At 52.2% G+C, this 12471-nt stretch overlaps 1 protein-coding gene across 2 annotated transcripts in view; it reads left to right on the top strand.

The window, feature by feature from the left end:
- Window positions 1–11999, top strand: part of DIS3L2 (DIS3 like 3'-5' exoribonuclease 2) — a 193299-nt gene extending 181300 nt beyond the window's left edge. For both annotated transcript variants that reach the window (XM_035132940.3, XM_035132941.3), the window contains exons 18-22: window positions 3809–3956; window positions 6160–6290; window positions 6456–6560; window positions 9151–9252; window positions 11490–11999. In XM_035132940.3, coding sequence (XP_034988831.2) covers window positions 3809–3956; window positions 6160–6290; window positions 6456–6560; window positions 9151–9252; window positions 11490–11588 — 585 coding nt within the window. In that variant the 3' untranslated portion in view covers window positions 11589–11999. The remainder of the gene's footprint in view (window positions 1–3808; window positions 3957–6159; window positions 6291–6455; window positions 6561–9150; window positions 9253–11489) is intronic.
- The last annotated feature ends 472 nt before the right edge of the window (window positions 12000–12471 follow it).

The raw sequence follows: 12471 nt of genomic DNA, 5'->3' as shown, positions 1-12471 counted from the left end.
GTGTGTGCCTGTGCATGTGTGGCTGCGTGGGAACCCTGCCGACGGGAAGCCGTGCTCTGCAAACAAGGTCAAGGGAACCTTGGACCGCTCCGAGGTGGATTTGGGGTGCCGGAAAAAGCCAATCCCCTGGCTCTGACTCCCTCGCTCCGAGGCCAGTGGCAGCCCCAGCGGAAATCCTTCCGTGACGTGCGAGCCCATCTGTTCAACCGTTCCCCTGCTCCCCCTGCCCCATCCATCACCTGGGCTTGCCCCGCCCCTTCGCAGGCCCAGCCATCCCTCCTGCTTTTCTTTTTTCCAGCCTTCTTGCCTCGGACAAATCTGGCTGAAGAAAAGGAGGCCACACTCCTGAGTTTGGCAACGCGAGGGATGGAGCAGAGCCTGCCTAAAATTCTGGAGAAAGACGACCCCAATTTGACGTTCTCTGTTTCCTTAATCCTAATAATACTTGCTGCTGCTGCTGCTTCCCCCCCCCCATTTATATGTTAGCCCTGTCACTCAAACAGCTCTTCTGTCAGGTAGATCGCGCTTGCATTATTACTCTCCACTCGCCGACCCCCATTTCAGAAGGAGGGGTGAAGAGAACAGGGGCTTCTTTTCTCAGCTGCTCCTTCTGTGATACGGAGGCAGGGCTAAGAACATAAGAATAACCCCACAGGCCAGTGACCCATGTAGTCCAGTATCCTGCTCTCACAGTGGCTACCCAGAACATCATATCAGATAGTTGGAAGAGACTCAAAGCGTCCCCTAGCCCAACCCCCTGCAATGCAGGAATCTCTGCTGAATTATCCATGGAGGGTGGCCACCCAACCTCTGCTTAAAAACCTCCAAGGAAGGAGAGTCCACAACTTCCTGAGGGAGTTTCCGTAAGTAACTCAGAAGCAGGATCCGAGCCCTCTCCCCTCCTGTGATTTCCAGCAACTGGCATGCAGACGCATTGCAGCCTCCAATTGTGGCAGCAGAGCAGAGCCATTGTAGCTGGTACCTCCCTCAATAGTCTCCTGCTCCACGAATCTATCCAGTTCTCTTTTTAAAGTCATCTAGGTTGGTGGTGATCATTGCCTCTTGTGGGAGCGAGTTCCGCAGTTTCACGATGTGCTTTGTGAAGAAGTGCAGTGGTACCTCGGGTTACAAATGCTTCGGGTTACAAACACCTTCAGGTTACAAACTCCGCTAACACCTCAGGTTGCGAACTTTGCCCCAGGATGAGAATGGGCGCTGGCGGCGCAGCGGCAGCGGGACACCCCATTAGCGAAAGCGCGCCTCAGGTTAAGAACGGTTTGGGGTTAAGACCGGACCTCCGAAACAAATTAAGTTCATAACCCGAGGTACCACTGTATTCTCTTTTGTCTCTCCTGAATCTTCCAGCATTCATGAAGCAGATCAGAGCCATCACGGCTAGCAGCCATTAACAGCCTTATGAACCTACCTGGGCCTACCTTGCAGGAGGGTTGTAAGGAAGACAAAGCTGATGAAGAAGTGAGTCCCCAACTCAGCCTCTCGGCCAGAGGAGGTTACACTCAGTTAACATTTCCACTGCTAATCCCACGGATGAGAACCCAAAGTGCTGCTTTCTTTTTTTCCCTTCCCTTTCCTAACATTAATGCAGCAATTGCAGCTAGCAAGTGCTTAACAATATCCAGCCGCCTCCTTGCCTTGAGCTTCTGCTCTCCAAAAGCAGGCGTGTCTAAGAGAAGGAGGAAGCAAGAGGTGGTAGCTGTTCTGCTTCATTAAATGCTTGATGGGCAGTTGTCAATCAGTTGTCAGCAGGGCAAGACGGCGGAGGAGGAAAAGATGTCAGAAAAGAGATGGGGTGTTCAAGGCCTTTTCTGCTGGGGGCAGAGTGGGGTGGGGAGAATCCTGTTCCAGGCACTAATCCAGCCTTCTCCAATGTGGTGCTGCCCAATGATTTTGGACCACAGCTCCCAATCTATTAGGTGTCACAGACTGGTTGGTCACAGAGAAATGGTGGGAGGCGTGGCACCCACAGCCCCAGGCAGGGCCGGTGCTATGGCTTTTTGCGCCCTAGGCAAAAACAGCTTCTGGTGCCCCCTGGGCGCATGCGTCATGATGCATGTGTAACACCGCTGATGCCCCTGCGTCCCCTCCATTGGCGGGAGGAGCGTGGGCCAAGGGGGGAGCTCGGCGCCCTCCCGCCTGTGGAGGGGATGCTTTGAGCTCCTCAGCGGCAGCTGCAGCGAATGACCGGCGGCAGCAGCAGCGCCCATAGCTGAAGGCTTCAGCTGTGGGCACTGCCGCCGCTTGCTCGCTGCAGCCGCTCGGGAGCTCACAGCATCCCCTCCATGGGCGGGAGGGCGCTGAGCTCTCCTTTTGGCTCGCACTCCTCCTGCCTATGGGGGGGGGGAAACACTGTGCGCTCCTCAGCAAGCGAGCGGGCGGTGGTGGTAGCGCCCATAGCTGAAGGCTTCAGCTGCGGGCGCTTGCCGCCGCTACCGCCACTGCTCGCTCACTGCAGCAACCGCTGGGGGGCTCTCGGCGTCCCCTCCATAGGCGGGAGGGCGCTGAGCTCTCCTTTTGGCTCGTGCTCCTCCCGCCTAGGGGGGGGGACGCTGTGCGCTCCTCAGCGAGCGAGTGAGCGGGCGGCGGCGGCAGCGCCCATAGCTGAAGGCTTCGGCTGCGGGCGCTTGCCGCCACTACCGCCGCCGCTCGCTCGCCTCCGCTGAATAGCTGAGAGGAGAGGCGTGGCGAGGTAGCCCCAGGCTCGCACTCCCTGCGCACCTCCGGGAGGCGGCCCCAGGCAGCACCGGGCGGCGGGGGGGCGAGCTGGCAGGCGGGGGTCGAGCTGTTCAGCGCCCCCTCCATTCTGGCGCTCTAGGCAGTGGCCTAGTTTGCCTTAATGGGTGCACCGGCCCTGGCCCCAGGCACCCTTGGTCACGGGGCCAAGCTGGCACTCCTGGTGAGAGGCACCAGCTGGGGAACCCCCAAGTGAAGAAGGCTCAGAGCCCAGGGAGTGGCAGTGAGTAGTCAGAGGGAGAAGACTTGGAAGAGGAGGTGTTGGAAGCTAAAGAGGCAACAGGGTTGAGTGAGAGTCTGTGGCAAAGAGAAGTCCAGACTCGGAAGGAGAAACTGAAGCAGGCAAGGGGAACGGGTGAGGCCAAGAGGCAGAGATGAGTCCAGCTGGTGAAGAGTCACAGGTGTCTTCCCCTCCTGCCGCAACAAGCTCTCCTCCCCACTTGGTCTCCCAGAACCAGAAGAGGCATGAAAAGGGCAGGGCAGCAGCAGGCTTCATGCAGGCGCAGTCTCCAATTGCTTGGAAAAAAGCCCTAGAAGTATGACCCATTCACCCGGGTACTGAAAGAGGTACACACTACTCTTTATATACTATACCCAATTGCTGACACAGCTTAATTAACACAACTTAACAGCACCTGCTTCACAGCTGTAAAACTAGGTCATGATATTTACTCTGGCCTTTAAAGAAATACACATCTTGTGGAACAATAATGAACCTTAATATTTGAACCATTCAACAGATTCACGGGGATGAGTTGCTGTCCTCATTAGGCTTGCCACCCAGCCAAGTCTGTGGATATCGTGCTTTTGCTAATAACGAGTGAACTCCAACTTTGAACGGTGTGATGTACTGCCGGCTCGCTCCTTGACCTTAGGAAATGGAGACATTTCCACCACTGCTACCACATGGATTCCAAAGCTCTGCCATAGGGAGCCACTTGTGTGGCCGTGTCCTCTGCCCCACGGGGGTCAGCAGTGCCCCCCTTTGGGCCTTGTTCTGCCTTTGGGGCCCCTGCACTTGCAAGAGCTCTGACCCGCCTCCTTTCTCTCCTTGCAGATGGCTGTGTATTTCTGCGCCGGGACCCTGGAGGACGAGACCCTCTTCCGCCACTACGCCCTCAATGTGCCCCTCTACACCCACTTCACGTCGCCCATCCGCCGCTACCCGGACATCATGGTGCACCGACTGCTCTCTGCTGCCCTGGGTGGGTTTCCCTGGGGTCAGGCTGGGCTGCTCAGGAGAAGGGAGAGGGGGTTGGCAACTGCAAGACCCACCATGCTGTGTCAAGACGAATGAGTGTGGCATCCTGCCTATTGGTGGTGCTGCCTATTGGTTTCCTCCTCCTGCATCTTAGGGTTGCTCTTGTTGAACTCAGCCGGGAAGATGATTTGGGGGCTGCGGAGGGGGAATTAGGGTGACAACCCCTTTGCTATTGAGAAATAATATATGTATGATAAGAATAATATAGGAGAAAACTGGGTATTGAAACTTGCTTAACCTAAATCATATATCCCAGTTTTACAGCGGCCCTTTAAAGTACGCTTCACGCAGAGTATACGCAGTCAGAAGTTGACCTGGCTAAGAAAACACCACCAAGAGCGTAGGGAATTATCTCCCTTATATGAAACCCCTTACTAGCTGCACACTTGTAAAAGTATGCAGATGAAAATACAAACGGTTGGGTTTCTTTAACTGAAAAACAAACTGACTCTAAAGAGACTTTAAACTAAAGATAAATGCTTTCTCTCTTAGCAATGTTATCTACCCACTTTCCAAACCTCCCATTAAACTACCCGAGAATTAACAGCAAACTAGCTTTATAACTAAGCAACTCTCATGCTAAGATTCAACTGGAAATCTCTTAAACTGAGAACAACTGAGAGAGTGATCTACTTAGAGATGAATCAAACTGAAAGATCTAACTAAGAGATGCAGAAGGCTTTGGGCCTGTGGGCAATTAACAGAAACACCGACACCTGTTTCTCTTAAACAGACAGTATTTACATTAGACCGGCTCTAAAGTAATTTGACTATTCAAAAAAAAATCCAACATTTGCATCCCCTCATGTTCCAGCTACTAGCCAGGATGGCTCTGTTTGCCTCTGCAGTTGGAGGCAGCAATGCTTCTGAATAATAAATAATAATAAAATTTTATTTATACCCCGCCCTTCCTGGTTTAAAAACCGGGCTCAGGGCAGCTAACAGCAAATATAAAACATTGATTCAAATGTGACTTAAAAACAGCATAAAATACAACATAAAATGCAGCGTCAATATCAATAAAATTCAAAAATCATGGGGTCATTTTGGGGGGGAAAGGGGGGGGCTAGTCAGTAGACATCAAGTGATTGCCAGGGCTAACTGGCCAAGTTGGTCCTACTAGGGCCAGCAAGGAGACCAGGGAAGAATTTAAATGTAGGGTCCCAGAAAGGGTTTCTTCATAGAAGACGAAAGGGGAAAAGGGAATAGAGGATCAGGCTAATTCAAACTATAGAATCATAGAATCATAGAATTGGAAGAGACCACAAGGGCCATCCAGTCCAACCCCCTGCCAAGCAGGAAACACCATCAAAGCATTCCTGGCAGATGGCTGTCAAGCCTCCACTTAAAGACCTCCAAAGAAGTAGACTCCACCACACTCCTTGGCAGCAAATTCCACTGTCGAACGGCTCTTACTGTCAGGGAGTTCTTCCTAATGTTTAGGTGGAGTCTTCTTTCTTGTAGCTTGAATCCATTGCTCCGTGTCCGCTTCTCTGGAGCAGCAGAAAACAACATTTCACCCTCTTCTGTATGACATCCTTTTATATATTTAAACATACATTGAAGGCAAGGTGGAATAGCTCCTGCGGAAGGAGATCAAGTCCTGCAGGGCCCTAGTCTCGTGGGACGGAGCATTCCACCAGGTCGGAGCCATCACTGAAAAGGCCCTGGCCCTGGTGGAGGATAATCTGCCTTCTTTAGGGCCTGGGACCTTTAAGCTATCATTATTCATGGACCTTAGGGTCCTCTGCGGGACATATCAGAAGAGGCAGTTCCATAAGTATGAGGGGCCTAGGTCCCTTCCAGTTTCTGGAAGCCGCAAGAGGGTAAGGGACTCCTGTGCTCCAGTCCTGCTTGTGGGTTTCCCGTAATAGGCATCTGTTCAGCCGCTGTGAGAACAGGATGCTGGACTAAATGAGTCTTTGGCCTGATCCTGCAGGGCTCTGCTTATGTTCTTACGGGGGAGGTGTTTGGCAGAAATCACAAGCCCTTGTGGTTAATGGAAAAGCAAGTTGGGATCCAAGCCGCAGCGCCCCCCCCCCTCCTGGTTTGGCCTCAGATGCAGCCCAGTCCCTGCGGCTCCAAAGGGGGATAGCAGGCCTCTGCTCCCTCTGCCTCTTCTGATGACCCACCACCCCCTTTTCCAGGCGATGGCCCTGCCCCAAGGATGGAGGAGGCCGATATCCAGAAGCAGGCTGAGCACTGCAACGACAGGAAAATGGCTTCCAAACGGGTGCAGGAGCTCAGCGCCGATCTCTTCTTTGCCATCTTTGTCAAGGTGAGGAGAGGCAGCCCTTGGGGGTGTGGCAGGGGGCTTTTTCTTGGGTCTTTTGCACAGCACGCCTCTGTTGCCTGGGGATGTGGCTGGGCAATAATATCCCAGGGTCCGCTAGGAAGGTGGGTCTTGCTCTGCTTAGCGCACCCTCCCTGTCGCCCCTCCCAGGAGTGTGGCCCCCTGGAGTCGGAAGCCATGGTGATGGGCGTCCTCAACGAAGCCTTCGACGTCCTGGTTCTGAGGTTTGGCGTCCAGAAGCGAATCTACTGTAACGTAAGTGTCCCCCCCCTCCCAGCCGTGCAGGCGCCCAAGATTTCCAATCATGACATTGGCTTGGATGTTTTTAACTCTGTATAGATTTTTTTTATTTAACTGCGCTGTGCTGCTTGATTGCTTATCATCTCCCAGCATCGTACATCTTTGGGCTCCTTGGGCAGAGAGACAGTTTATAAGCAAATTCCCCCGCCAGGTCTGTGCCTTGCAGAGCCCAGGAACCCCTTTTTATCCCTGGAGGACGCAATCAGGTGGTGCATTAATTTCTGTAATAATAATAATAATAATAATAATAATAATAATAATATAACACAAGTAATTATTTGAGTAAGTATCATTTCCCACATAAAGGTTGAGGAATTCAGGATGTTTTCCCCCACCCCCAGCTACAGAATTTGGAACGCCAAGGAAAAATCATTTTTTGAGTTGTTAGCACTGAGAACCACCTCCCCCTCCCCATCTTGATGCCCTCTTGGCTCGTAGCTTCTTCCAAGGACCTCATGCAAAAGATGTTCCTGTCAGATGGTGTCCCATAGCCTTACGAGGGGTGGGGGAAGCTCACTTGTAATGTTACAATTACTGTGGACAATATGGATAGATAGAAAATAGAGATTACGAAATAATACGCAGTAGAAAATGTTGGCAATAGGACCCGTGGAGGGGATGGGGGGGGGGTCTCGAGATTCAGATAAATCTCTTTATATGGATATATATTTGGTATTGTTTAAATTTATATTTGTAAAATCAAATAAAAATCAAATAAAAATGATTTCGAGGGGAAAAAGAGTGGGGGGGGGTTCCTGGAGCTGCTTCTGCAGTCTGTCTTGCACCACCGTGCTTCAAGGGCTGCATTTTTTCCTCCCCTTAGCTCTCTTTAAGGCCTGTTTTCTCAGCCTCTGCTCCTCCGTCTGTGAAATGGGAGTGAGGCAGGGCTGGTGGATAAAACGCACTCGGGAGAGAGGCATGCCTCTTAGTCGAACACGGCCAGGGCTAGGTTGCCATTCCTGGCAAGCGCTGGGTCTGAGGGGTTTTGGGGGAATCCTGGAGCTCTCCAATTCTTGGAGACGCAGCAGCCGTCTTCTCCAGGCAGCTTCCCTTCCCCATCCCCTGTAAGTCCTCTTTGCCGCCATCCCGGCTCGTTTGCCTTCTCTAATTGCTGTTTGGGGGGCTCTTGTGCCTTGACATTCGGCGATAATGAACCATCCTTAGCGCAGCTGCCTTGAGGGGGTGCCTCCGACTCCTCCGCCCGCCATCTGCCCCTCGATCAGACCCTTCCAAGGGGGGCCGTTATCCCTTCGCAGCAGCCATAAAACCGAGGAGCAGCAGCGCGGCGGGGGCTTTTGCCTCTTCAAACGAGGGAACGGGGAGACATTGGTTTTAATTTCAGCTTCGGAAACAGGAGCTCAGGGGCACTGGGCGCTCGGTCCGCTGTTCCCTGGCCATTGTGAGAGGTGGCAGCTTCTGCCAGCTACAAGGTTATGCGACATGGGGGCGGGAGCCGGGGGAGGGGGGAGGGCTTCCTGTGCTTTGCACAGAGAGCTCTCTGGACTTAAGGGAAAGATTTATTTATTTTTTAATTGCAAATGGAATCTGTAAGCACACAGGCAGACTCTCCGGCCTCATAAGCCGTCGCCCACTTTGGGGACAGCCTGTCCGATCAAGGCAGACTTTCAGGCATCCCCTTTCAATTACATTTTAAGCAAGGGGTTCCTGCAGCAAATTGTTGCAGTGCAAAAAAGGCTCCCTTTCAGTGTCTCAGTCAGTCGACCATTCCCTATTCCTGGGTACTCCATTACATTTCCTCTGTTTTGTTCGGTTTCCTGGGCTTTTGTGCGGGGCAGTTTCTGCAAACTGTCAGTCCTCTTTGGGCTATTTTGAGATGCCCCCCCCCATTTTTCCAGCTTGCTGACACCTTCCTCCCCTGTGTGGGCGGTGAAGAAGAAGAAGAGTTTGGATTTGATATCCCGCTTTATCACTACCCTAAGGAGTCTCAAAGCGGCTAACATTCTCCTTTCCCTTTCTCCCCACAACAAACTTTTGGTGCACTTTTGGCAACGTTAGCACCAGCAGTCATCAGAAATGGAGTGAAGGTGAGGGGTATCCCCTGAATCCCGGGGTAAATTACTCCTGGTTCCATCCCTTTGAAACCAGCAGCCAGCCTTTCTCTGGTTGTTCTCCACCTATGCTGAGCTTTGGCAGGAGCTGTCTCAGAACCAAGGTGGTTGGTGGTGGGTGAAATCAGGACAACACTTGAGGAAGATACACCTGGCCCATTCCGGGCCCCTCTGCTCCCTGAGATCCCAGGGATGTGCCTAGCCCAGCCTTCACCAATCACGTTCCTTCCAGAAGTATAGGAGCACAAGTCCCATCATGCAACAGCCAGAACGCCCACTTTAAATCCCCCTCATTGGCTGGCAATGTTTTGTGTGCTTCCTGCCCTTGGGGAGGAAGGACGGAATAGAAATCTAATAAACGTGAATAATATAAACGCAATAAATGGCCGCCGTAACAGTGGCAGCACCAGGACACGACCCCGTGCACCGTTCTGCTAATTTCCGTAAGAGCACCTGGCCTCTTCTTCCTCTTGCAGGCCCTGCCACTGGTGGGCTTCCAGTTCCAGAAGCTGGGCAAGAAGCCACAGCTGACTCTGATGTGGGAGCCGGGGAGCTTGGAGCAGGATGCTGTGCAACAGGTAAAGCCCCCTGCCTGCCCCAGTCCTTCCCTTCCCCAAGAGTGTGGGGCATGGCTGTGGGTGAATGCAGGAAGTTGCCTCGTGCCTTTCCTATTGCTTCCTCCCTGATCCTTTTAACTGGGGGTGCCATCAGGGAAGTGAACCAGAGACCTTCTACATGCAAGGCAGGTGTCCTACCACTGCACTTGCATCCCCTCCTGCTGCCTTGCTTGCTTGCACCCTCGCTCACTCTCTCTGTTGTACGTTAGGGTGCAACTGAGCTTGCACAGAAGAGGGCTCTTGGATGAGTTAAGACAAACGGACTTAGCGGCCCCCAGATTCCCAAACTATCCTTGCGCTTTAACCTCCTGAGGTGACCTCTCCACCTCTTTGGTGTTTAGACTGGCGCCTCTCAGGTTGCATCACGCTTACAGCTTCTTCCTTCTTCTTCTCTCCATCCTAAAGATCAGAGCTCAGGCTGCAGCTATCCTCTGAGAGAGCAAGTAGCCAGTGTGGCTGCCTTGTTCTGCTGCAGACTGCTTAGACCAGGTAGAACTAGGAACTTTTCTGTCCAAGTGCAGTCAAACCTCGGTTCCCAAAAACCTCCGTTTTGGAACGTTTTGGCTTCCAAATGCCGAAAACCAGGAAATAAGTGTTCCAGTTTACGAACGTTTTTTGGAAGCCGAACTTCCAACGCACCTTCTGCTTGAGTGCAGGAAGCTCTTGCAGCCAATCACAAGCTTCTTATCAAACATTTCAGAAGCCAGATGGGCTTCCGGAATGGATTACATTCGACAACCAAGGTTTAACTGTATGTCTTTCCTATAATAACATGCTTCACCTACAGGTGGTACCTGGTTTAATCCCTGGTGGCATCTCAGGTAGGTCTGGGAGAAGACTCCTCTCTGAAACCTGTGGAGCTGCTGCCAGTCAGTGTAGACAGTACTGAACTAGATGGGCCAATGGTCCAACTTTGCGGAAGGCAGCTTTCTGTGATCAGGGCTGTTTATGTGGCAAACCGCCCTGTGATCTTCAGAAAGAGGACAGAATGTAAAATTAATGAATAAAAATGATGGAATTTAGGCTCATTCGCATCACTTGGCAGCTGTATTGTCTGACTTCTTTGCAATGCCTTCCTGGTTAAGCCCTCTTCCAAAAACGTAATTGACACACCGTTTGCTCCTTCCCCTTCCAGGCTGTCGCTCTTCTTGTTCTTGCCTCATCTCTCCTCCTGGGGAGGCCACGACCCCCACCCTTCCCACTGTGCTGTCCTAGCATGTATGCTTCTCGGCTTCCAATCCCCACGGCAGTGCTCAGATCCATGAACCCTTGTGTGCCACTCCCCGCTCCTAAAACAGATTTTCCCCAAACATGGTGTCAGATGCTTTAATATAACCTCTCTCCATCTCTCTCCCTCTCTCTTGTGCTTGTCCCTCACATCCATTAAATCAGTAACTCAGCCGCAGGGAGGCATTTGTTGGGCTTGATTAAGCTCTGCTCTGGTGCCAAGCGCAAGTTGGCAGCCCTCCCTGCAGCGCCCTGGCTAATTGTTTTGCAGTCCTTGGCAAGGGCCCCCTGGTGCCGCCACCTGGTTGGGAACGAGGGGCGCTGGGTGTCTGGCAAAGGGACTAATAATGCACATGCAGAGAGCTCCCTAATCCTTCCGAGGAGATGCAGCGAGCCCTGAGTGCAAAGTAAAGCAGAACCAAAGTGTGGAGCAATAGGACTGCCTCTTGCTGTAGGAGAAAATTCCCGGGACCTTCAGCTCACATGCTGCCTGTGGCCCACAGTTGCATTTCACACGGCCCACAGTGCCATCAGCTACAGAGAAAGGAAGACCCTGCTCCCCCCCCCCCGAGAACTTCTGCATGCACTGAGCTGTGGTCCTTCCCTGAAGAATCCACAGGGACATAGGAAGCTGCCTTATACATACTGGCGAAGTTATACCCTTGCACCCCTCATTGAACTTTGCCATCCACACAAACTAAATGGGGCTTAGCACTCTAATCATTGGCACTGGCCTTTTTGCACATTCCTGCCTGGGTAGTGCTTGTCCCCAGCATCAGGTATTCTAAGATAGACTGCCTCTGTGCAGGGAGGTTCTGTTTAGCTACCAAATACCTTCAGATCACCTTCTGTGAATTTCCTGCTTTCCTAGACTGGCTTTCAGGGACATCTCAGCCTTTTCAAATCAATCACTTGCCAGCCAGCTAACCTGCTGCCCTTCTTCTTCTTCTTCTTCTTCCTTGTCGCTCAAGGTCATTACTGTTTTCACCTTGGTGGAGGTCGTCCTGAGGTCCGACAACGTCCCCTTGAAGTACAGTGCGGTGCTGAAGAGGCCTGGCGGTGAGGAGTGACCGGCTCCCACGTCCGGAGATGGATTGTGCCCAGCTGACACTGCCAAAGCAACATCCCAAAGGGCCTCATCCTACAGTGACTCTCTCTCTCTCTCCTGGCGAAAGTCAGGCTGTGGGCCTCTCATTATCCATTTTTGCGAACGGGTTTTGTTTTATGTCTGGATTTTAACCCAAGCCAGCAGCAACGGGGACGGCAGCCCTCAAGGCATCCCCAGCTGCTACAGGGACCTGAACTTCTCCTCGGCTCCTGGCTTTTTAGACCCTCCTTTTTCTTAAACGAGCCCTTTACAAAGGACACAGAGGAGCTGAGAGCAGCCCGTGGTGGGATTCCTGTGCCTTAAGGCATTCCTTGCTTCTGTGTTCGTGGCTGTGGCCGTGCGGGCGTAATAAAAAAAACCTTGGCCAACAACAGTGTGTGTGTGTGTGTGTGTAGGTTTCCGTTCTCCTCCTGGCATCTTCTCCTTTGACATTTCAACAGGAGAGGAAGTTCCGAAACGGTTGTGAAGCAGCAGCAGTAGTGTTGTTGTTATCTTCCTCTTTCAATTTCCACACACCCATCTCCATCCTCTGCAAAAAAACCAGCACCGTCGCTTGGGAGAGAAACGAAGGTGACAAACAATCAATCTGGTTCTGTGTGTTTTAGCCGGTTGAATCAGGGCTGGTGAGTGTGGAAGGACTAAAAGAAGACTGGGAATTTTGGAAGCGGGGCGGAACTCCCTCTCCCACCACTGCTGCCCAGCGAAGAAAACCTGCTAGGAGGTGGGAATAAATTGCTAGGGCACTTTTGAGACCGGCAGAAGGGGTTGTTGGTTGTAGTTCCATACAGGAGCCAAGCAAGCAGGTTAAGGGGTGATATGATAGCCATGTTCAAATATATAAAAGG

This window comes from Zootoca vivipara, chromosome 5 (assembly GCF_965207765.1).
Source record: "Zootoca vivipara chromosome 5, rZooViv2.hap1.1, whole genome shotgun sequence".
Lineage (NCBI taxonomy): Eukaryota > Metazoa > Chordata > Lepidosauria > Squamata > Lacertidae > Zootoca > Zootoca vivipara.
Note: the sequence above shows the minus strand (reverse complement) of the source record. Positions and strands in the feature narration are given on the sequence as shown.